Consider the following 25,771-nt stretch of genomic DNA (forward strand, 5'->3'; position numbering starts at 1 on the left):
ACAAAATACGTGACATGCATTATGGCGGGGGATTTACCAGTTTGGAGAAGTGGACTATAATTGTAGGCTAGCAAATTACGTCACAGTGCAAGTTCGGTGTCTGAGTATGCGCTTTTTTTGACACGTCTGCATTGCTATACATTTGTTTTACCCATATCATACATAATTTTCATTCTACTGTTAGTTTCACGATAATGTTACGTCACCATGACCACGCGCTTTACGTTCTGCGTATTGTGGCAGGCATAGCGGCTCCTCAGGCCTTCCTATCCGTCACGACTATTTACAATTCCGGAAATATGTTGTAGGCGTTTTGTTTCAGTTGATTTTTGTAAGGCGTCATGCTATCAGTTGGGTCCAAACGTTGTTGGAAGAAATATCTTCGTAATATGGGAGTCGGCGTTTTGTCAAGAACCAAGCTTTGGGCTGTTATACTTGGAGTAATTGTTACAGGTAAACAGCGTTATACCAGATTGGAAAATTTATTTTTTGATCGTTTTCGACGATCGTTAATAGCGCGGTCGATCGCACTGACGTCACGAATACATCACTCTTTACCTATTATTATCACATTTCATTTGTTTATATATGTAAAAGAAGTTTTTAACTCTGTACAGTCAAGGTGATATCAACTACCTACTTGCTTTATCGATAAATTAAATTATATTTTTGAATTAAGTAAAACTTTTTGTGGAAAAAGTTTTGTAGTAAATGTTATTGACCAGTTTTAATTCGTCAGGTTTCTGTTTCATTGGACTCCGAATTTCAGAAGTTATTGAACTGCAGAAACGCGTACTTGCTGTGAGACAATCGGGTCCTGCACATGAATCAGTTGTAAAATTTGTTGAGAAAGCAGTAACACACAGACAACTCACATACTGGCTTCAAGCAAAAAGGTGCATTTGCGGGGCTTGTGCTTTACTTGGCAACTACAAATTTTTTGAGAGTGTAAATATGACACTTCCTGAAGCCATGTTATCGGGATTTAGGACCTTTTATTATGAATTTATTCTCCAAACAGCTGTAATTGTTCTTCTATATGTTTTGAAAACTCGGCTGTTGTAATGTTTTTTTTTGAAAATATATGAAAACTATACATGTATGTTTTTTGAAAATATATGTTTTGAAAACTCGGCACTGATTTATTTCTGTACTAATAAGAGTAATATAAACACATTTGGTTGCGGTTCAAACACATCACTTGAATCTAACTTCTGCAGGCTATTTGCATACCTTACTGAGTAGGATGTAAATAAGTAGTATTGTTCAGCAGTTACGTGCTTACCTAAAACTGCCTCTGTTATGATAATATCCTACGACCGTTGCCAAAAACATACGGACAGTAAATTTTGAGCAAATGTTTTAGTAAATTTTGGAGTTTGTAACACATGAAGGAAACACACAAAGTAAGGTTTTAGCTTCTATTGTTTGATTAGAAAAAAACATCCTGCACACTTTTTTGAAAAATCGAAAATTTGCTTACATAAACATTGCGATTGATGAAATCCTCTGTGCGTAAATAACAAGCTTTCCAATTTGAAACTCTCACTGTGTTGTTGTTTTTTTAATTTACAGTGCCGAGTCCCCGCATATGAGACATGTAAGAAACATATTTGAAATGTTCGGGTTCGATCGATGGGACACCAAGACTGGTTCATGGGATGTTATGTGGGCCTACGATTATCCATTTCCATCAAAAATTAAGCCTGAGGACATCAAGCCAAACCAATTGGTGAGCGTTTATGCTGAGTGAACATTTGTTGCATACACAATGTAAATAGTTGTAACTATTCCTATTTAGCATTTGCTTTCATGTATTAATGTTTTTGGTCATCACATTTATTAACTCAAGGTGTTCCTTTGTGTTTGATTTAGATAAATCACTTTCCTGGATCAGGATACCTTACAAGCAAAGTATTCCTGGTGAAGTCGACACTTAAGTAAGTGCTTCCATTTTTACATTTACAATCATGGGCAAATATGGTATATACACTATAGGGTAGAATCTGTTTTAGTTGAGGGCCAGTGGTATCATAACCCAGAAAGGTCAGGGCCACTTTGCCGTAAGAGTTCAAAGTGAGATATGAAAATCCAGTTCTTGGTGAGGTTTAAAATCACGGCCCATGGCACACAGGGTTGCTGCTCTACTGACTGAGCTTCTGTATTACATTAGTGTACTCGGTATACCGACCGCTGTATTATTGATAAGCCAACCTTTGTATCACAGATACATTCCAACTGCGTTTGAGTTGCCAAGAGACAAGGACAAGTTCACTGAATTTGCAAAATCCAATCCGAAAAAACTGTGGGTGCAAAAAAGTAACAACCATCGAGGAATCACCATTAAATCAGTAGAAGGCAAGTGTGTATTCATATGCAAATTTAATGAAAATATATTCATTTTCATTTATATTCATATATTCAATGTGTACATTTTTCTTCCAGGTCTAGATCTCAGTGCATCAAATACGTTTGTGCAAGAATTCATCAGTGATCCATACCTTATTGACAACCGAAAATTTGATATCGGCGTTTACACAGTTATCACTTCTGTCAATCCTCTCAGAGTTTATGTGTTTGATGGAGAATGGCTTATAAGGTATGTACACCAATATCTTTAATTTCCTTTAAGGCTACAACAGTCGTAAAACTAAACACTGGAAAGTTTTGGAGCAATTTCATGGGAGTATCGCAGTGTTACTGAGCACAGAGCTGGGGGTACCATGCTAATTGTTTAATAAAAACACATTTTCCCTTTTTTTATAAATAGGTAGCATTCTGTTGTTACCTTACAGCCCCGTTTGTTTTTTATTAGTGTCTGGTATGCCCTGCTTTTACAGTTCTCACCAATTTGTGCTCAAATCATTTGCCTTGAGGGTGTAAATATGATCCATTGTAGCAGCTATTCTTACTTGTTGTATGTATGGAACATATGTACATGTATTTCTGTTCTAGGTTCTGCCCAGAAGACTATGCACCCCTTGATGTAAATAACCCTAGAAAGTATGTAGTGGAAGATGACTACACACCAACATGGGAGGTAACTTTAACTAAACCAATGATCACAGAATATTTAACATGTTCTGAGCTTCTATCCTGTAGCATAGAAATTCATATACATTAGGGCATCTGAATATTTATATACATATGAACACATTAGTAGAAATAATTACATTCAGGCAAATCATGGGTTGAATAAATGCACTGTTAAGCTATTATTATTTCCTTTCAAGTGGTGCCCACATAAATAATTTAGCTTAAAATGTCTTGGTTTAGTGATTTTGGCTGTTTCTTCTGTATACCTGTGTGTCTTGACTTTAGTGTCAGTGAAATGACTGGTAACAATGCTGTTGAAGCTTGTATGTTATATTCCCTTTTTGTTATCTAATTTAAAAGATGCGCAAACCTAAATAATTACAGTCTTGAGTCATACATTAATTCTCTCAAACACCACCAAAAGTTATTTTTATCTTGCTCCAGCTAAAAATAAAAAAGATTCACATAAACTATTGAAAAGTAAGGTTTATTTTTTATGTGTTTTACATTAAACTAAAAGCAATTTGCAACAAAGTGGTTGTAGTAATATACTAACACAAAAAAAAATGGTAATACTCGATTTAAACATGTCCTAGTAAACTTAATTTAATTTTTTTATATTTAAACAGAATCATAAATATACAAAAGATATGCTTGAACCCCTTTCTCTCTGTCAAATAGCCTTACCAAAACATTTTGATTCTATGCAGATGCCTTCGTTAAGAGATTATTACACAAGACTAAAGCTTTCACACAAGGAAACAATTCTTGCCCATATAAGAAAAAACAATTTAGATGCCAGTGATCTATCCAGGAGAATTTATGATGCTGTGGCTGAAATGACGTTGGAAAAGCAAGCCAGTTTCGCCAAGGCACAGGAAAAGTTAGTGTTGCTTTTATTGTACCTGAATGGACTTTCCCTAATGCTCAAGTTTTATTCAATATTTGCATGGAAGAATTTGCTACAGCTAGCTAAAATGCATATACAAGGATGGCATAAGTCCCAGTAATATGTCGTTTGCACATAATTGTTGTGATAGATCTATTAATGTTTGTATAAACTAGCGTTTATCACTTCATAATTAACGTAAAAGTAGCTTTCTTAACATTGAAGCGGGGTGTGTTGGTTTTAGCTGGTTAGTTACATCCATTTTAACATATTCTTGAAACCTAACTTAGTGCATAAAGCTGTGTTGTAATATAGTGATAAGTCAAGTTTTTTTACACAGATATCCGTATGGGACTTTCTCATTCTTTGAAATGGTGAGATTTGATTTTGTCCTTGACTCCAAACTCAACATCTACCTTATGGAAGTGAATATGTCTCCTAATCTATCGAGTGCCCACTTCTCAGACAACGCTCTACTGTATGAAAAGGTTCTTCATAATACTCTCAGCTTGGCTGGGATTGCTGACAAATTGTTGAATGTTCATAGGTAAGTTTAGATTCATGTCAAAATCAATTTTATCTTGAACAAACATCTTCTATGCATATGAACCCCTAAATGCAAAAAAAGTGGCATGGGCATCGATAAAACCACAAGGATTATCTAGTCAAACACCCATGTAAAGGTAATTTCCTCACAGAGAATCACAGTCTGCTGTATGGGTCATAATCAGCACCAGGAGGTCATGGGTTGACATTAGTTGGCCACTCTGCTTGTATTGCATGGGCATGACTTGTTTTTAATAATCAGTTATTTTTTTTACAAGCAGGCCTACTTTTTGTATTTCTCTGAAATATAGTCACTTATATCGTGCAATACACCACTGGTGACACATGCCTTATAGGTTTGTCACCCCCAATAAGGCAAACAAATCTTCATTAAATTTGTGGACAGCAGATTACCTGATCAAATGAAATAATGCACGAGGAATATATTGCATTTATTCAGACAGTAGCACACACGGTTTTGACCTACAAGGTCTCATCAGTGCAGCTGACTGTGGCACTTGGCTAACTTGCTTATTGTCATATGTTTCTAGTGCTATGCATAGTGAAGTGCTTGTCAGTTCCAAGGACATTCAAGTATATGAAAAGGAATGCTCAGATTGTACGCAATGCAAGTCACTGGTAAGTAACTGAATCATTATATTCCTTCACTTTCGTAATGCTTGGGTGTAAAATGATATTGAAAGGTTTAAATCCTGCAACTTAAAAGTAACTATTCAATGGTATTTGCATGCTCACTTAATTATATTTAGCTGTGCAAGTTGTGTGCTCCATGCTTAACAAGTCTGTTGCAACAACACTTGGAGAAGGCCTACTCGGAACATTTAAACAGATTGGACAGTTTAAGAGCATTTCCAAAGCCCCTGGTAAGTATCTGAAAAAATTATTTTGCATGACTCGTGGGACAAATTTTGAGGACAACTAATTTAAACATCTACAGCAAAAAAGTAACCGTTTGAAAGCACAGCCTATTAGAAAATGTTGTTCTGTCATATATTTTTCTTTTTTATGACTTGTTGTAAATATAAATATGTTGCTGGTTTTTGCCACCAAAACCCATGAATGGGTGATTACTTCAAAAAATGTTTGTGGCTAAAATTATTTTTGTCACAATTCCTATAGATTGGAAACGTGCAAAATCAAGCGGAAACTGACAAACATTTGACCGAACAAGACCAACTCATGCAACTCTGGTTCAAAGGAATGTGCCAAAAATCGGCCGTGTGGTGTCAGTAGAGCGCATGTTGTTCTATCGCTCAACATCATATGCATTCCTTACCTCAAAACCGGCACCAGTACTTAGTAAGACATTTTAGTACACGGGTCCCCTATCACCAATCCGTGTGTCATTTTCAACTGATCCGCACGGAAGAACAAATTCTTGTTTTTAATTTCTTGATGCTTAACGCTGCATGCACCCACTCCAAAAACGTGGTTCATACGCAACAAATCAACGACCTGTTCGTGAAAACAGCGTCTACTTTTAACCTGACTGTGGTACAGAATGGTTAAGTCAATTGAAAAACATTCCACCTCATAATGACATTCTTGTTATGGCGTTTTTTTTGTAAAATTCCACTAACAGTGAATCCAAACAAAGCTCCAGTGTTTGGACTTGACATGTGCAATACCAAGCCACGTATAAATATTTTTTTACTTACGGCGATATTGCAGTTTGTTTTGGCACAGGGCTTCCCAAAGACGACTCTTATGGGTCGTAAAGTGTCAATATTACACAAACTACAACATTTGTTTTTTTGTCCTTCCATGGTATTTTTTAGTCGTTTCACTACAATTAACTGTGGCAATATAATATCTAGATATCAATTTTAAACATGATGGGTCGCGGAAACTGTTAACCTGTAAAACTTGGTCGCAAGCGACAAGTCTCATTATTCTAACACAATTAACTTCAAGTTTTTCATTTTTAATTTATTTGAACTAGTAGCAGTAATCACGTAAAAATGACCGCGATTTTGTATTTTTTTATAAATTTATAATGTTTTTCTGTTCTTTTCCCTCTCTTTGTCCCCACGATGCATATTTGTTTCAGTTACACGCTGTAAACTTGTCAAACCTTTTCTACGCACTCTGTAAGCATCAAAACTACTTTTTTACAATTTGAGCTCTCGAAAAAGTCAGCAATTATTTTTTTAGTGTGTGTTTTGCTAATGTGTGTGTACGTCACCGTGAATGATAATATCCTACCCTTTGTTTGGGCGTGTTGGTAGAGCGTTGAGCTTGGTTAACCAGGGTCGTAAGCTTGATGTTTCAGATCTCGCTTCGACTTGACGTGAAATTGTCTGATCAAGCTAAGCTGCAATGCCAGAACCTTTCCAACTTTCCAAAAATCGAATATCTTTCATTTTTTTATCGAAATAACGAACAGATCAGTTATTTTCATGTTTTGCGGGATCAGATTCCATGCTTAGTTGCCACAGTGACTACGTCAAAAATGCAATCATCCAAACCGTGGAAAAAAACCCACATGAAATTAAAGCCGCTTTAATTAATCAGTGGCTTCTTCCGCTGGGAAGATGTTGTCATTTGTCTGCTAAAAAAACACAATTATTAACAAGCGTCTATATCACGTCTGGGGCCCGTCGCCGGATATTTACGCGTGTCGTATTTTTGTTCTTTGCTTCCTCCGATTCGTATGACTAACGCACCACGCATCCGCCGGAATCGCTCGTCATTGTTAGCGGTAAACGCTTGATTGTGTAAACATGATTCACAAGACGATTTCTGTAAGACCTCCAAGAAAATTGCGAAATTCGATTTTCCCTCTTATTTTAAATGTTCATAAAATCCCTATTTTAGTCCCAATTACGAAATAACTGCATTTTTGTGATACTTTTGCTGCCAGACACACCGACAGACTTCTTTAAAACTTCATCAGTTGTGTTGTGGTTACGTTTCAATTGCTGTGAAACCCTGATGATGTTCTTGTTGTATATCAGACGAAACGGCAAACAACAGAGTACGTTAATTTATGTCAGAAAACCAGTTCTGTTTAAACTGTGTTTTTGTTTATTAACATAAGCTTGACGAATCGGTTTTGTTGAAGAGTGTTGTTGGCTACCTATGTGTTATTTTTGTGATTGGAATTACCTGCAGTATGCTCTGCCGTACGATTTACCATGTCATCAACAGAAATGAAAGCGCTTCACCGTAAATGCATTTAATTTTTTTTTGAACAACGCAAACCCTGTGTCCTTTTTCTATATGTGCCGTTTTTTATTTCATGAAAAAAAAACGCAATGTAATGACGCAGTTACTTCATAATATCATTTCTGCTTATCTCGTTATGGTATTTCCTATTTTTGCACCGTTACGTTTTATCGACAAAAAAATACAAAAAGAATAAACAGGTCCCATTTGAATACACGTTGATCATTAGCGTATATACATGATATTTTGCAGAATTTTTTCAGGTTTATTATGAAACTTTTAATTTACGAGCAATTTCTTTTCATGTGTAATAGGAGTTGATTGCGAAAAGCTGCAAGTGTCTATAAGTTCCAAGAAGAAGACAATAAAAGTTGCGTTCTTCGTGGAAAAATGTCAAAAATTACACCGCCACATGCCAGAATTAGACTTCCCCTTAATACACATCTATAACGGTGACACCGGCATTGCACGTTTAGCTGCACAGAGCATTTAAAGTGTCTATTTTAGTAACGTGATCTGGAAGAGAGTTCAGCATATGTTTAAGAAAGCGACCTGACGGTTGACACATTATGTCGTGCATTGATCCTATTTCCGACCTGGCAATTTCGGAGTAAATACTTAAAGAGGTTATGGGAGCACATGCAATATGTGACTCACTGGCGACCTGATATGATAACACACTGTGGATATCGGTTTGAGCAGACTCACTGAAATTTAACAAAGCCTTGCTGCAAAAATAACGAAGTTGTGATATTACGCGTCCTCCACGCAGAAATCTTTTTACAACGTTTTAGATTCTTCTGACTCAGACGCACGATATATAAGGGTGCGGGATTACTCTATGTGGTATAACATACCGTTGAAAACTGACTGAAATCGATGAAGACCTCAATCGTATTCGCTGTATTGTTTGTCGCACTTTTTGGCCTCTGCCAATCAGCGCTGTTCTCATCTTCTGTCCGAGAACTCCTCTTGAACCAAGTCAAGGAAAACTTGAAAAGACGAAACTGCGCCGGCTGCAAGGACGCTGCAGGAATCTATTGCACGAATTTCGATTGTGCAACGAAAGGTGTTCTTTGCGCGAAAACGTGCGGACTTTGCAATTCATGCGAACATTACGGAATCACTACACCGCCTCCTACTGATACCGGTGCACAGGACAAGAAGTTTGGAGGCAGAGCAGGCACCGTGGCTCCTGCATGCGACCAAAGTAAGTTTGCAATAGGTCCTATATAGGAAGTAATTTCGAAGAAGAACTTTTTTTCTTGAAATTTGCACCGCAGTTGTGCACGTAGGGTGTGTTTCACAGAAAAGCTGACACCTAAGCCATAACTTTGATGAAAACTGACCACAAGTTATTAAAAATTCCATTTTTACAAACGATCTTTCTTTTATTTTTCAGCTTGCGAAGATGTACAGCCCTTTTACTGTCCGATCTACAAGCAGCAAGGAAAATGTAACATCTACCAGTTCCGCCTCTGCAAAAAGACCTGTGGAGTCTGCAACTTGTGCAGCGACCAACAACCGCCTGCGTCTGATGCCACTCCGACTGGTGTCCCTGCGACGGCGCCACCAAGCGGAAGCGCCACGTTGCCATGCTCCTTAAGTATGTGACTGACTGAAATGGCGCTTATCTAATCTTAAAACCAGTTATAAAGCCACAACAAATATACGTATGCAAAACGCGTATTGAAAAGCAACTATAAAACGTATGAAACTAAAACAAAACTTATAAACAAAGTAAAGTTTGTGAACCGTCAGTCAATTTACAACAAAATTTTTGCATTTTTAGGTTGCCAAGACTCGGCTCAGTCATGTCCAGCATGGGGATCACTCGGTTACTGCGACCCGCAAGGCAAATACCCTGACACTATTACGGCTTGCCAATACACATGCAAAGCATGCCGCAAGTGCGCACTGCCACCAACAGCATACAGAGCCCGAATCTCAACCAGCTCCATGGCACCAAGAAAATAAATGCGTATTTTTCTCACAACTGTAAATATTAAACCTCACAACGTTGTATTTTGTTTCCTATTAAATGTGTTTAAAAATAACGTTTTTGCGGTTATCAAATAATAAACAATTACATGAAGCGGAACTGGTATGTTTATGGTGGATATTGAGGGTTTGCAAGCATAAAAATACTTGTCGCGGTTGGTCGCATCCAATCAGAATGCGTACATTTGTTGCTGCATTGATTTTCGTAATGATTACAACCACTCGTTCCACAACAATTAACTAACATCCCTATATTTTTTCTTGTCAATTTCCTCGCATAAACTGTTACGGCAAGCAAGATTCCTGGCGCCAAGTTAAACTGATTAACTCATAGTGAATTTGAGATTCGCAATATGTGCCCACATTGGAATATAGGTTCGGCCCACATATCATAATTTTTAATAAAGGCACAAAGTAGAACGTAGAAACATATAGGTACCGAGAGGCATATGAGCATATCAGTTAAAAAGGCGACTAATATCTTTGATCTTGTGCGATAAAAGTGAGGACATAGTCTTTGTCAGCACGGTTTGATGCTGCTAAGCAGCCTGGAGTCATACGTCCCTTGCGGTCAGGATATGGCGGCATTTGTGCGATTTTGCGCGTGCGCAATGTACAGCCATCTTAAAACAGTTGCAGCAGCTCTACGGTGCCTTAAAACGGAATGCTTATTTCCTTCCAATCTCACGAACACAATGTTCTGTCGGTCCATTGTAAATGTGTATTCCATTCCCTTCTCTAAAAAATATCGTTTGCAGTTTTTAAGTAACAAACAGCTGAGTGGCAAGTTCTTTTTCTTTACGATACCTAGGTTTGGTCTGTTTGTCGTCGCGGTTGATTGCACATGGTGGCGTACAAAAAAGGCGAATGTGATATTGGGCTGCAAAGGCTGGAAAGTTGTACTATTGCTAGTTGTAGCGTACTGCAAAGCTTTGTGCTCTATTTAAAACCAAGAGTTACAAGCAAATCATAGTAACATGTACAGCAGGGTGCTACGAAGTATGGGCCACACTGGAAGGAAAGTGGTAAGTTTTTGGAGATGGACTTATGTAACTGGCGCATAAAACAGTTCAGGATATGAAAGAATTACAATGGCATAAGTTACAACTGCCAGAAGTATTATACCTTACCACCAGGTTGACCACATTCTCGTTACGTGGGAAATATAACAAGTGCCTACAAGCCTCGATATGAAAAATGTTGTCATTTAAAATACAAACGTGACTAGGGTTTGTGGTGTTACCATTTCCGCAAACGCTGCAGTCCAGTAAGACTACCGTGACAGCACGTTGTAAACAGAGTCGCTAAATCGCTCTTACAGTCCAGTGTGGAAAGAACGCTTAACTTTATGCACTTGTTGTCATGTTGCTATTAGCGTAAATGTGATGCCACTACAGCACTTGCGGTGGGACAATGTCCATTATTAATAAATGACTGTAATAACTCGCATTATAGCGTATTTATATCAAACACTAACACGCCCAGTGTTGGTTTCTTTAATGCGCCACTGAACCGAAAAGTATTAATATATATCACGTGGTTTTCTGCAGTGCGTGCACGCGCGCAACAAGTCGAGCGTGACGGCGCCGATCGCAAATCGATTCTTCTTGTTTAACTACTTCGAAGATCCGGTAAATGTGGAAAGATTCAAATCGGTTTGGTTGACTGGAAGCGAATACGTGGCCAAACAAGATCACTTCATCGCAACATATTTACACTGTTCTACCGACCCCAAAATTAAGTTAGTAAAAATTTCTGTTCTGTGCAGAAGTGATTTTATAAGATTGTTTCAATATTTTTGGACAATGTGCCATAGATTGGATTTACTGCAGAGCTGAATGTTAGTTTACTCTGCAAGTGCAAATTCATGTATAAAGGAGTATTTTTGCATTGATGTGGACATGATCTTTTAAGCGATTTGTTTGGCACCGTTCAATATTAGCATAGGTTTCTCCTAACACCAAAAATGCTCTTGGCAAATTTGCGCTAAGCCCTGGAGCGAAAAATGTCAATCTCGCTTTCGATTTTTTTACAAAAGCTTCCGCGATATTGGCCGGATGGCCTTGTTTGTCCCAGTTCGGTTATCACCGGCAAACAGTGCAATGCAAACACCGGTTGCTTGCGCGAAAAAATATACGCCGCGCTGAAGATGTTGGCGCTACACAATATGTATGACGCACAAGAACTGTAAATGTGCTTCCGTATATATATATGCACATATATATATGTCAATCATTGCATTTTATTAGTTAAAGTTTAAAATAGAGGGTAATTTGCAATTCAAAAACAATCTATTGTGTTCTGAAGAAAAATTATTTTTATGTTGCGTTGACAAATAATTCTTTACAATTGATATTGTTTCTATGGCCAAGTATGACTAATTGTCATTTAAAGTTTAGCGTAATTGGAATGAAATCTGAATATATCATCACAGGTTGTTAGCCACTATATAACTGCTACTAATATGTAATCAATTAACGGACAAATTGTAAGGAGTATGTTCTTCATTCTGAAAAGTCGGTAATGATATTTTTATTCAGGTATCCATGGGTGAACTTTGCGCTCACCGATTCACTCGACATTTGCTTCTTCGGCAAAAAAGACGAGTTCTGGTCTAACTATATGCAGACCATAATTAAGGAGAACTATAAAGCTAGTCCAGGTATGACGAAAACCTATGGCTTCAATATTCGGGTATATAGCCTACTAAATCGTTGAACACAAATTATTTCTGTATCACGTTTGAATGTGTTGCCAATTATCTGTAACAATATTGATTAATCAGTAACAAGTATCGGTTTCTTTTTTAAAAATTGCAAGAAATGTTTACTCACGTTCACGTAAAAAAGACTTCCTCGAATAACGTTAAATACATATTAGCCTTTTTTACTATTTTGCTTGCGGTCTATGTGAGCTACCTTTGGAATTTCACAACCCTGGTCAAAAAAACCATACTAGCTGATTTTTATGCGAAACAATTTCTCTGGCATTTAAACCAACCACATGGCACGTGAACTAATGGCAATGCATTTCCTTTTTAAGCTGTCTTCAAGGAGATCGGGTGTTACAACGAAAAAGATCTTTGTACAGGGGACAAAGAACGATCAGCAACCCACAGGTTCTTCATTACTGGACTGAAAGGTGCTCTTTTTATTTAAAAGCAATCACATTCCTGTTGTGTTATTATACTAAATCATCCTACTTAAATTTAGAAAAAAATTGTCCTTCTTTCTTTGTATTTTACAAACGTTGTTGTCTTTCATCTGGCGAGACTTCTTCAGCGTCTTTTTAACATATTTTACTTTATAATTCTGGAACATCTTACCTAAAAACTATTGATCCTTAACTCGATATACCATACAAAAATTCAAAAGTAGTTGCTGAACAGCGAAAAACAAATTCTGATTAAAATCTTTCTCGTTTCTCAGCCACTGAAGACGTAAAGGATGAAGACATCGAGTCAAACTGGAAGGAATGGACCGGTTCCGATTTGTTGCACTCAAATAAAATGGCTGGAAACGTTGCTGTCGATACTCATTTGTACAAGGTCGGTTTGCATGAATGTATATTATACGCAGCAATACAATGTACCCGCTTATGAGTGTGGTAGCGAAGATATACTATAGGTGGTAGCGGAGATAAGGAAAAAAACGCACGCTCACACGTGACTGTAAAAACCTGAAGCACAAACGAGTGTACCAGGAGCAATAAATTTATTGCAGGTTTTTACGGTCACGTGTGAGCGTGCGTTGTTTTTCTTATCTCCGCTGCCACATGTTAGGTTCGCTTCCACACTGTAGTTAACAGTTTGAACTTTGAGGAGATAGCGTGAAGAAAAGATTTCCAGTTGCAGCGGTGTTTTGTGTGTATTTATTGCTTTCATTATTACTATTACGTAATATTTGCAGAAACTGACCATGCTTATGGTAACCTACATATGCGAAATCAAATTTTCAAAATAAAATCTGCTGACGTTAATCTGAGGCTTGTTGCTTCACAACATATACCCGCTTATTACATTTTATCAACTATCGCATGTTGCGGTTTCACTCAAAATTTCACAAATATAAGTGTTTTACTACTAGATGATGGTTTTAAAATAAAGACTTTGTTGAGCTTCACTAGCTTAGAACATACGAAACAGTTTGTTTCTCATCTACATCAAATCAATTGTTTTAGGCATTCCAAATGTTTGGGATGTACAACTATAAAAACAATCGCAATGTTAGATAGAAATAATGTTATTCCCGACAGAAAAACGGCCAATTCACAAACAATGCAAAATCCTACTTCTAACAACGTTTTTACTCTTTATCGCAGAGAATCATGATGGCCCCGCTCTGGCGTTACGTCGTGCGTTCCGAGGTCACGGGAATGAGTGACCGCGAGGGTCACGTGATCGCCGACAAGCTCAACGCACGCTCCGGGATTCCACAGGGCGTGGAAACGATCACCGGTTTCTACCAAGTGGAGGTCACCGTCAAAGGCAACAAGAATTAAAGATGAACTTCTCGTTTCCATGACAAAATGCACAGTGTATTTGTACATTATCGTATTGTCCCAGTCACGTTCGTGCGCCGTGAACCATCACATACAGTAATTTGCACTTTACTTTGCAAAAATTATCGTGCACTGCTTTTAATGTGTTTTTAGATTTTACCTGTGGTTTTGGTATGTTTCACGATCATGCTGCCTACCTATATCATTTTGGTTTGTAAATTTTATAAAATTCCGTTTCATTTACCACATTTTTTTTGTATTTGCAACAGCTGGTTATTAGTTTCATAATTTTCTGCTATTCTGCTGCCAAAGTTACGAAGGACTATCCTCATTCACCAAGACCTCTATGATGGTGAGTAACTATCCCTTTTTTACATGGTAAAACGCCATAGAGCACTGGTTTCGCTTTGCCTATAAATAACACAGAAACAAAATAATCACAGAGCCCTTAAGAAGAAAAAAGTGCACCACGCAGTAATGTTTCACGCAACTGCTTAATTGCCAATATCGCCCCACTGCGCAGTTCTCAACTTGGCGATCACAGCTATCGTATCGCGATCATCAGGGATAGATTTACAGTGTAGTAATGTATATTGTACGTTATATAGACTGTTTCGCCGCTTGACAACCGCTTTTATCTTTACAACTTCTTCGAGCCAACGAACGAACTCGAGCTTCTACTGGAGAAATGGAACGACGCGGCTCTTTACATTAAGACCAAAGACCATTTCCTCGCTACCTATCTCCACACTTCAAGCGATCCTAAATCCTCGTAAACTTTTGTGATTGATTAATTCTTAAAGCACGAATAAGAATGTTTTTTTTCGCAGATACCCCGTAGTGAACTTTGCCGTCAACGAGTCGACCGACATTTGTTGCTACGGAAAACCTGATGTAGAATGGGAGAAAATGACTGGAGGAAAAGAGGCACGCAAATTTAAAGGATACCCATGTGAGTCGCACTCTTATAACACTAAATAGTGTTTGTTATGGCCATAGCCAGTCCGTTAGAGGGCCAAGTATTGTTATTGGTTTTGTACATTCTCCCCTCGAAACAGAATACGTTTTAAACCGAACTAGCAATGATTTGGCTGCGATGCTAGTGAATCTTATATCTTGAATATTGCCCTATTGCATAAAACTGCATCATTGCGTGTGCGTGCAGTTGTTTAGCATTGTTCTTGACTGTTTTGCAGCTGGGTACAATGAGGTGGCAAGTTACAAAGGAAATGATCTCACATACGACGACAAAGAAAGAAACGCAGAATATAAATACTTTCTTACAGCAGTAAAAGGTAAGGGTGGTTGGTGTAGATAGTACGACATATTTGAGTTCTTTGACAGTAATACACTGATTTTCCAGTTGCCGATTCTGTCGATGAAAATGATTTTGAACGTAACTGGAAAAGCTATACCGGATGTGACGTCATACATAAGGAAATAGAGGGAAAAGGGTCAATAGTTGACAGTCATTTATACAAGGTTGGTTGGGGTTGTAATTTTTCGTTGTCAGAACTACATTTTTGCCCTTGTGGGCCCCTGACATGACATAAACTATTTCTGTGTCACGAGTAGTGTGTTGCCAATTAACTTAAATATTTTCTAATTAATTTGTAACAGGTATCGGTTTATATTTTGAAAATGGCAAGAGAACTGTGCTCATGTTTACGTAAAAAAGACATGTATGGAAATCATTCAACTTTAAATACATAATAGCCTTGGTTTAACTATTTCGCTTGTGGTCTTTATGAGCTACCTTTGGAAGTGGCGTATTATATAATTACACAAGTAATGACCCCCGAATGTTATCAAAGGCCTTACTAGGAACATTGCCCACGTGTGAGACATTTTTGATCCTTGACCGTACATGAACGGGTAGAGGGGGTTCTTCTGAAGGACTTTTTCTTCATGTATTATTACCTGTTTTAATGTCCACATGGATGGGCACCTCCAGGGTGCGTTGTCTTATTAAACCCCCTTTAAAATCTTATGTTCCAGCGTTTCCAAACACCGCTATCGAAAGTTTTTAAATACGTCACAAGGACTGAAGTCAGCGGATTGGACGACGGAGCGGGTCACGTGATATCCAATGCAGCCAATGAACGCGCGAAGCCTGAGGGCGTGGAAACGTTTACTGCGTTGTACTGTGTTCGCTTAACTCACAAACACGAATAGAGTTTATGTGGGGTTATGAAAACTTCTACTTGACATACATTACCCAGTACCTCAACTACTCGTTTATTAACACTTGTGTTCTCGACTAACTCATAAATTTCGGCTTTTGTCATTACACATTTGTTTCCAATGTACAGTATATACAGCAATACAATGTACACGCTTATGACATTTTATCAACTATCGCACTTTGCGGTTTGTCAAATCCACTCAAAATTTGACAAACGATTGAGTTTTTTACGAGATGATAGCTTTTACAAAAGACTTTGTTGAGTTTCACTAGCTAGAATATACGATAATGACGTAAAGTTAGTTTATCATCCACATAAAATAATTTAGTTTCGGCATTCTAAATGTTTGGGATGTACAACTACAACAAAATCCCAATGTCAGATTATTCCCAAACATTATTCTCGACAGAAAAACGCCCAATTCACAAGCAATGTAAAATCTTACTTCTAACATCGTTTTTGCACTTTATCGCAGAGAACCATTGTACATTTTCGTATTGTCCCAGTCACGTTCGTGCGCCGTGAACCATCACATACACTAATATGCGCTTTTACCCAAATCGTTGCGCACAGTATGTACACGTGGTACACTGTACTTTGCGAAAATTATCGTGCACTGCTTTTCATGTGTTTTTAGATTTTACCTGTGGTTTTGGTATGTTTTACGATCATGCTGCCTAGCCATATCATTTTGGTTTGTAAATTTTATGAAACCCCATGCACTTTCAATCACCACATTTTTTTGTATTTCAATAGTGGTTACTTGTAACTGTTAGTTTCATAATTTTCTGCTATTCTGCTGCCAAAGTTACGAAGGACTATCCTCATTCACCACTACCTCAATAATGGTGAGTAACTATCCCTTTTTACATGGTGGAATACCGTAGAGCACTGGTTTCGCTTTGCCTTTGCCAATTAAATGACACGGAATCAAATTGCACAACACCGAACCCTTGAAGAAGAAAAATATGTACCTGCCCAAGACAACGCAGTAGTGTTTCATGCAACTGCTTGATTAGCAGGATCGCCCCACTGCGCAGGTCCTTACTTGGCGACCACAGTTACCGTATCGAGATCATTAGGTGGTAGATGTTGGAGTGCCTGGAATTCGAATCTTGTACAACCTACCCAAGACCTTTAGAAATTCTCAGTGTTATGATAAACAATGGTGTTCATTCGGCCCTTAAAGTTGTATAGTACCTGGTACGCCGCACCGACGGCAATAATATTTGTACTTATTTTTTTCATCTGTCGTTAATCGCATTGCCTTGAGTGGATGCATTACGCACACGATATTCGATTTCAACATTTGGCCTGGTCAGCTAATTTGTGTTATATTATCTTGTATTCATTAAACTTGTGTTATATTAGCTTATATTCATTAATTATCTACGTGGACATTGCCATTTCCATACATTGAGTTATATATGCTTGTAGTAATGTATATTCTACGTTATATAGACTGTTTCGCCGCTTGACAACCGCTTTTATCTTTTCAACTTCTTCGAGCCAACGAACGAGGTGGAGCTTCTACTGGAGAAATGGAACGACGCGGCTCTTTACATTAAGGCCAAAGACCATTTTCTCGCTACCTATCTCCACACTTCAAGCGACCCTAAAGCCTCGTAAGCAGTTGTGCTTGATTGATTGTTGAGCACGAATAAGAATGTTTTTTTCGCAGATACCCCGTAGTGAACTTTGCTGTCAACGAGTCGACGGACATGTGTTGCTACGGAAAACCTGATGAAGAATGGGTGAAAGTGACAAGAGGAAACATGGCTGGCAAATTTAGGGGATACCCATGTGAGTCGCAGCCTTATAACACTAAATAGTGCTTTTTGCGACCATGTTGTTCCTTGACTGTACTGCGTTCAAGTATCTGGAAGTATCAGTAGATGCACTGGTTCAGTGCCACAGCCAGTCTGTTGGGCTAAGTATTGTTATGGGTTTGGAACATCTACCTGCGAAACAGAATACCAGTTAAACTGCACTTCATTTTCAAAGCCCGAAAACCAAATTTCTCGCATTTCCTTTAGCTTTGTAACAGCGTATACCACAGGCTAACATTACGAAACATCGCATTCACGGAAAGTCACGAAAACGAAAATTTATTTTCTGTTTACTACATAATGTTAATATTGCCCTATTGCATAAAACTGCATCATTGCGTGTGCGTATCGTCGTATTGCATTTTTCTTGACTGTTTTGCAGCTGGGTACAATGAGGTTGCAAGTTACAAAGGAAATGATCTAACATACGACGACAAAGAAAGAAACGCAGAATATAAATACTTTCTCACAGCAGTAAAAGGTAAGGGTGGCATCGGTGTAGATAGTACGACATATTTGAATTCTTTGACAGTTATACACTGATTTTCCAGTTGCCGATTCTGTCGATGAAAATGATTTTGAACGTAACTGGAAAACCTATACCGGATGTGACGTCATACATAAGGAAATAGAGGGAAAAGGTTTAATAGTTGACAGTCATCTATACAAGGTTGGTTGGGGTTTTAACTTTTCGTTGTCAGTGCCACCTTTTTGAACTCGCTGTTCCCTGCCGTAGTGTGTAAAGTGTTGTCACCCGAAAGTTATTAAAGGCTTCGCTTGAAACCAGGAACATTGTAATCGTGTGACACCTTTTTGATCCTTGACCACCACATGAGCGGGTAGAGGGGTTCTGATGGGCTTTTTCGTCTTGTAAAATGTCTGTTTCAATGTCCACATGGATGGGCACCTCCAGAGTGCGTCGTCTTGCTAAACCCCCTTTAAAATGCATCTTATGTTTCAGCGTTTCCAAACACCGCAACCAAAAGTTTTCAAATACGTCACAAGGACTGAAGTCAGCGGATTGGACGACGGAGTGGGTCACGTGATATCCAATGCAGCCAATGAATGCGCCAAGCCTGAGGGCGTGGAAACGTTTACTGCGTTTTACTGTGTTCGCATAACTCACAAACACGAATAGAGTTTTTGTGGGATTATGACAACTACTACTTGACATATAGTACCGATCAGTACCTCAACTGTTCGTTTATTAACACTTGTGTCCTCGACTAACTCATAAATTTCGGCTTTTGTCAACACACATTTGCTTCCTTTACGCACCAGTGTACATGTTCTGAAAATAGTAAAATCATTTGATTTGGATAACAAAAAGTTTCGTTTTGAAAGCTCTTAACCAAGCCCCACGTGACGGGGTGTAGTGTGTGCTGCGCTCCAGGGTCCACACTAGTCTACTGGGCCGATTAACAGCTTTGTTTCCTTCGAAAGGGATTTCAACGACAAAGGCTTAGGCATCACGATCTAAAATGTGGCCTCCAAACAAACGTCCTCTTACCGGCACAGAGGTGCTTTTCTCAAAGGCAGTGGTAAAAAACAAATCTTGTTTCATTTAAAGCTTGGTCATTTTAAGTCGTATCAAGAATGCACCACACATATTTTATTTTACAATGTCACAAACTTTTTCTATCTGCGAAAAATCGCAGACATGCACAAAATTATGTACTTCAGTGGAATCAGCACAAAACACACGCCAAAATTAAATACCAAATAGATACGTATGTATAATAGTTATATATGCAGTACATATACACCGATGATGTTTTTCTGCATTGACTGACACTTCTACTTTCCCCAAATGAAAATCGGATCACGCTGAACAAACCCAGTATAGGGGATCAAAGCAACGTTGCCAATACGGCTTGAAGGCGTGGTTGCATTGGTTGAATTGATGGTTGTGGTGGTCATGGCAGTAGTCGTAGTGTTGGTCGCGATGGTAGTGGTTGGTGGAAGGCTGCATCTTTCGCACTTGCCGCAGGATAGTGGGCAGACATGACGCACATGCGGAAATTCGGATCTACGTTCATCGCAGTGAGCTTTCCAGCCTGGGCAGTTGGGGTCCTTGTCCATGCAAGCTGTGTTGACAAAGAACCATGTATTAACGCATAGGGCCAATGATGCTTAAAGTGAGATGCGTGAAGGGCCACTGTTTTGAGTTTTGTTGCATTATGGTGATCCGTTAGTTACTAACTGGCAAAAATGCGTGCTTTTTTCCTAAAAAAGGTCAATTGAATAGCGAACGAAAAATGGAGGTAGAAATAACGTTGCGCATTTTAAGTTGCAGTAATGCTCGATTTTACGGTGTTTTTTCCAAAACAAAACACTGCACAAAAATTTCGGCTATTATAAACCTTTTTTGCGTAAATATTGCGTAGCAAATGCATAAACCGTTTGGCATGGTAGACGAACTATCGATTTAAAATAAAAAAAAAAATATTCTCGTTGGCACACAAGTTGGCGAAAAAAAAAGAAAAAAAGAATTACTTACTTAGTGTGCAAGGCGTGACTGGGGGAAGTTTGCAACAAACACCACATGTTGCTTTACATTCATCTCTGAAATTTCGGCATAAGGACGGATTTGTCTTTTTGAGAATCCCGCATGCTGTTAATGTGTCATGACACGGTCCTGAAAACAAATCGCTCCATATTTAGGTCCACGTAACGAAGAGACGAATTAATCTTACGGCTTCTTAATTCCAATGTAGCAACATTGCTAACCCTACTTCTTGGATGAAATGGCGCTTTATTAATTCACATTTTGAAAATATTGAACTTATCGTCTGCACATAGTAAGAAAAAGGACTATCAAGTAAGTTGTGTTTGAGCTAATGAAAATTCCCTTGCGTTTAAACCTCGATGGCAAATAAAAAACGATCTGCGCTTAGGAAAACCTCGTGCAAGCAGCCCTTATTTGTCAAAATTTACCAGTAGCTGGGATGAAAAGAGGTAGCGTACTTTGAGGCAAATAGTGTGCGCCACATGATGGCATTACTTTCAATTTTTAAAATTAATACGACACAAGGACAGAAGTTCTTTTCGAGAATTGCTGCGCTATAGCGAGCTGTCGTTCTTGCAGTCCTCTGCTGCTACGTAAATGAGGAAAGCATGCACAAGTTTATGCCCTCTAAGCAAAAGTAAAGTCAATGAGCTCCAACTGTTTTCTGACAAGTCAAAGGTGCGTCAAAGTGTGACAGAAACGGAAGTGTTTGCCGTTATTCAGTTAAATACCGTCCCCCTTATCATCACAAGCATGTATACGGACTTACCAAGCTCGCACGGTTTTTCGCATGGAATGCACAACCCACAGGAAAGAGGACACCAAAACTTGAACAACAAGTTGCTGCACAATGCGTTGACCGCGCAGACCCTTGGGGACCTATCTTCACACCAAGCACCTGTAATATTGGAAACGCATATATCACAAAACAGTAATGTTTCATGCAACTGCAAGGTTGGCAGGATCGCCCACTGCGCAGGACCTTCTACTTGGTGATCACAGCTATCGTTTCGAGATCATTAGGTTTACAGGCTTCGCTGCAATGTCTTGGCTGTACCCAAAACAGTATAGCTTATATAGTGCAATTGTTGCTGCCTTGGCATTGTAAGTTTAAAAGAACTGTTCTTTTGACATAAAAGTTACGAGATTAATATTGCAACCGGCGTTTCGCCTGCCATGAGGCGATACTTCTTTAGGGGAGGTTATAGCCTACAAAATACTCACTGCATTGAGCATCAGAAGTTCTTGCCCCGAGTATGACGAGAAAAATTGTCAAAAACGCTGCAACAATCTTCATATTTTCAAGTCCTCCACACTGTTGATATCTTATGATGAAGATGTATTTTCTGCAAGGTTGAATGATGGCAAGTGATGGAGCAGGCCTTATTATATCCATGCAAACGTCCGATTTTTTTTCACCGACTTTTCGACGGCTGCAATTATAATTACGCTGTGATTATTTTTTCATCAAACACCATTTCGCCACCGAAGCTCGGCGCGCTTTCTCCTTAATGCAGCGATAGGCAATGCTGACTGTGAGATCCCGTCAAGTGTTTTATCCGGCCCATAAGGATGCATAAGCGGAGAGTGGATAGATGGCTATTCCTTCTTGGTACCCAAGTGTACGTTTTCATGTTTTTATTTGTGCTTCGGCTGAAAGGTGAAAATTAACGTCATTGTATTTTGAACTTTCTCCATGGGCAAACTTTGGCAACTTTGCAAGCCATTGTAATTCAGTACCACTCAGTGACATATTGCTGTCCACTTTCTGCTGATGTTGCGAAAAAAACATTCAAACGTTGTTGGTACGCGTTTGGCGATGTGAGTTGCTGTAATTATAAGGTTTCATGCTATTGCGTCATCTAATGTAAGATTTTGATAAACAACGTAATCGTAATGAACCTCTGATCACGGTAATCAACTATAATATTACACAATAGCAGGCAAATATGTGCAAACGCCTCATCGCATTGCCACAAGCCGTGCGATAGACTATAATATGTGCATTGCGACGGCGTCCAATCATACATTGGAGGCTTGATACAATTTCGAATTCGTAATCAAGCGCCCGGGGGTATTTTACCCAAAATAGAACAGTCTTAGCGCCCACTAGCGGCAGAGCATCAAACAACGAACCATTCATCACAAGACAACATACACTTGACGCATTACGTAAGGCTTAAACCGACCACGGTACTTTCCGATGTTAATTCTTCAGTAGTCGTGCCGCGGACGGTGAAAAATGACGCAAAATGATCTTGTTTGACCGGTAAGTAACAAAAGCCGGCCTGTTGTGCGCCTGTTATGCGCCTGTTGTGCCCATGTATGTAACGTGGGAATGGAATTAAATATCACAAGACCAGCGTGCTTCCAAGAAATTCCTAAAAAAAGATTGCTTTACCAAGTTCACGAAGCGAAAGGATTACCAGATTACCGTGTCCGATGCCGCAGATTAGCAGTTGCGCGCGTATTGTCATCTATTTAGGAAAAATGCTGAACGAGACATTATGTTGGCGCCTTTTCTACAAGCGGCTCAGCCGTCATGGCAGGAAATAGTCAAATCGAAGCTGATCAACGTTGGCAATTCCCTGACGTAATGATGTGGAATAAACTTGCTTTGTCTTCTTAGTATAGCTCAGGGCGCTTTTCATGGCATATGCGTGATCATGTTTAATTATGCACAACAACGATGAGAAAGTTACCAAACTAGTCGGTCCTGCTTTTTTACTGTTCGCCAGGCTGCGCAACCATATATATGACTACCTATAGTTTTTTTCCATAAATTGATATATTAGTACAAAACGAACTGACTTTAGAAATAAGGGTTGAGTTTTAACAAGATTATTGCACCGTTAAACGCAAAATTCTGAAGACTTTTGTTAATAAAAGGTATTCAAAAAACGCTTGGTTTTCACTGAATCATCGCACATGTTTATAAAAGCCTTCAAAATCGGATGCTGTTTACCACGGGTATTTTGCTCTATGCAACAAGACATACAATATGTAAATCAGGCCGGCTTTTGCAAACCAGCCAAAAAAACCCGCCATCGGATATTCCAACTAACGCATTGAATATTCCAATTAGCGCGCTTAGCATATATAATTATAAACTTCCGATGTGGTGTATGCATGTCGCTGGTGGCCTTATTACCGGTGGCAGCAGTTTTGCAGTCATCCCTTACTTACCCTGTTTCTCCATTCACCCCTGTTTAAACCATTCAGCCAGTTTACATAACACCTGTGTAGACTAGAGTGTTTTGCCGAAATTTAGTCATCTTTCATCACACCTATTTTCCGCCTAGTTTACTGACTAAAATGTACCTTCATAAAGGCCTAATTCATGATGTCATTAACAGGCGGCTTTGAAGGAAGGATTGCCGAAGTTACTTTTTCTTAGAAAGTTAAATTGCTCACCGGCAACGGGGAAATCTTCCTTTGAAATAGAAAAAAAACAGACTTCTTGAGAAAATCCTGTTAAGAGAAGGAGCAAGAAACAAATTTTGTGGGTTGTTGCGACTTTGTAAGTATAACGACGCCTCTTTTGCATTGTATTGGTTGGAGGCAAGCCACAATACCTTCGTTTCGGGGAATAATGTTCACATATTGACGGTGATCTAAACTATATACAAAACAGCATCCGTTTAAAATTGCTTATAAAGCAACAATTTTTCATGATTTGCACAGATTATTGTTGTAACTTTGAAGAATCAACATGAATACGGCCGAAAAATTTGTGATGTTGTTCTGCGTGCTGGCTTCAGCGACCACCAGTGTTTACGCTCAAATTAATGAGCAGTCTTGCGGTAAGTTAATATTTTTTCCTTTTTTTATTTGAAACACCAGCAAAGTGTTTAGATTGTTATAGAGAATTTTAGACGTAAAACACCAAAAGGAATTGGACTCATTTCGGTTTTTGCAAAGATAATGTGTTTCATATATTTCAATCTCTTTTTGCGATGAATCTTCTTCCACCTACGCCCTTCTGCTTACGTGTTCTACAGATTTCCGCCATAATCATGCGTTTTGTTACTGTGCAAGAACTGCGTGAAAAAATATTTGCATGATAAATAAACGTCCTATCTCCCTATAGTGATAAGATTAACAACATAGTCTTTGATTGGTAAAACTTTGTTTTGATAAAAAGGAAGTGTTGTAACAGAAGGAATGGAAACATATACAATGTTTGTTACCTTTTTACTGTAGATCCTTTTTGCAAAGACTTCAACCAATTTTGTATGGTTCTAAATTGTGGTATTTACGAGGAATTATGTCCTCAGGCGTGTGGACTGTGCACAAGATGCTCTGGTGATAAAGTGCCTTGCCAAACTGGTACGTTATTATATTTTTTGGTCCGTGTTACCATTACCTGAAAAGGCTTTTCATTGAAGTTGTGTTAACCTAACGAGTGTCAACTGTGTAACTATGGAAGTGCAAAAAAGTTGAAACTGGAAAATCAGACAAACCTGTGTATTATATTTTATGTGATACAATTCTCAACAAATCTAATATTTACTTCCAATAAATTTGTGAGGGACTAATTTTTTAAATATCTTTCGCACGAAAAAATAAAAGGCCCAAAATTTGTGTGCCTGTAACAAAACAATTTTGTAAATACGTGAATCCAAAAAATAAAGAATCCAACAAAATTGAACGTTTTTGTAGACGGGAAATGCGCAGACAGAAGCTGGTTACCATTTTGGTGCACAAGAATAAAGCAACGAGGACTCTGCCATAAATCAGGGAATACATGCTTGAAAACTTGTGGCTTCTGCAGAGATTGTCAGTTACCACCAGATGAGCGTTGTGACCCGGGTACTACTACGCTATGTTTTTGTGTGTACAATTACATATTTTATTGGTGTAAATAGGCTAGAACCATGTTTTAAGTAGGAATCCGGCAGTAATTCGATGGCTGAAGTAATTCGAAATTGTCGTTAATTCCTAAGATTTCATTCTACAATAAAACAACCTTGGTAATTTTCAACAAAGATTGCAAGGACCTCAAAGTCAAGTGTCCAACCTGGGATATCTACTGCCCACGGAACAGCAGCTTCCCCGACGTTGCCGACTTGTGCCCAAAAACATG

At 38.6% G+C, this 25,771-nt stretch overlaps 5 protein-coding genes across 5 annotated transcripts; 4 read left to right on the top strand and 1 right to left on the bottom strand.

Moving 5' to 3' along the window:
* The first annotated feature begins 282 nt into the window (after positions 1 to 282).
* On the top strand, positions 283 to 7,850 carry LOC145908204 (putative tubulin polyglutamylase ttll-15). The gene is made up of 12 exons (XM_082995428.1): positions 283 to 453; positions 740 to 896; positions 1,576 to 1,732; positions 1,876 to 1,940; positions 2,228 to 2,358; positions 2,446 to 2,599; positions 2,956 to 3,040; positions 3,747 to 3,919; positions 4,266 to 4,472; positions 5,023 to 5,110; positions 5,242 to 5,355; positions 5,612 to 7,850. Exons 1-12 carry the CDS (start codon positions 342 to 344, stop codon positions 5,723 to 5,725), a joined length of 1,557 nt encoding a protein of 518 aa, XP_082851554.1. The 5' UTR covers positions 283 to 341; the 3' UTR covers positions 5,726 to 7,850.
* Positions 7,851 to 8,539: 689 nt separating this feature from the next.
* LOC145909347 (uncharacterized) lies at positions 8,540 to 9,637 on the top strand. Its single transcript, XM_082996738.1, has 3 exons — positions 8,540 to 8,870; positions 9,063 to 9,266; positions 9,453 to 9,637. The coding sequence occupies exons 1-3, from the start codon at positions 8,540 to 8,542 to the stop codon at positions 9,635 to 9,637; spliced, it is 720 nt and encodes a 239-aa protein (XP_082852864.1).
* Positions 9,638 to 10,553: 916 nt separating this feature from the next.
* LOC145909348 (uncharacterized) lies at positions 10,554 to 17,103 on the top strand. Its single transcript, XM_082996739.1, has 11 exons — positions 10,554 to 10,686; positions 11,212 to 11,402; positions 12,202 to 12,323; positions 12,704 to 12,802; positions 13,090 to 13,208; positions 13,982 to 14,158; positions 14,770 to 14,933; positions 14,992 to 15,113; positions 15,358 to 15,456; positions 15,525 to 15,643; positions 16,160 to 17,103. Exons 1-11 carry the CDS (start codon positions 10,639 to 10,641, stop codon positions 16,334 to 16,336), a joined length of 1,437 nt encoding a protein of 478 aa, XP_082852865.1. The 5' UTR covers positions 10,554 to 10,638; the 3' UTR covers positions 16,337 to 17,103.
* LOC145908265 (uncharacterized) lies at positions 17,102 to 19,484 on the top strand. Its single transcript, XM_082995507.1, has 6 exons — positions 17,102 to 17,195; positions 17,809 to 17,972; positions 18,029 to 18,150; positions 18,559 to 18,657; positions 18,728 to 18,846; positions 19,138 to 19,484. Exons 1-6 carry the CDS (start codon positions 17,193 to 17,195, stop codon positions 19,312 to 19,314), a joined length of 684 nt encoding a protein of 227 aa, XP_082851633.1. The 5' UTR covers positions 17,102 to 17,192; the 3' UTR covers positions 19,315 to 19,484.
* Positions 19,485 to 19,973: 489 nt separating this feature from the next.
* Positions 19,974 to 22,072, bottom strand: LOC145909349 (uncharacterized). Its single transcript, XM_082996740.1, has 4 exons — positions 21,910 to 22,072; positions 21,455 to 21,583; positions 20,677 to 20,814; positions 19,974 to 20,263 (listed from the first exon to the last, which is right to left on the bottom strand). Exons 1-4 carry the CDS (start codon positions 21,980 to 21,982, stop codon positions 19,974 to 19,976), a joined length of 630 nt encoding a protein of 209 aa, XP_082852866.1. The 5' UTR covers positions 21,983 to 22,072.
* Positions 22,073 to 25,771: the final 3,699 nt, after the last annotated feature.

The sequence above is a fragment of the Ascidia mentula genome, chromosome 7 (assembly GCF_947561715.1).
Source record: "Ascidia mentula chromosome 7, kaAscMent1.1, whole genome shotgun sequence".
NCBI lineage: Eukaryota > Metazoa > Chordata > Ascidiacea > Phlebobranchia > Ascidiidae > Ascidia > Ascidia mentula.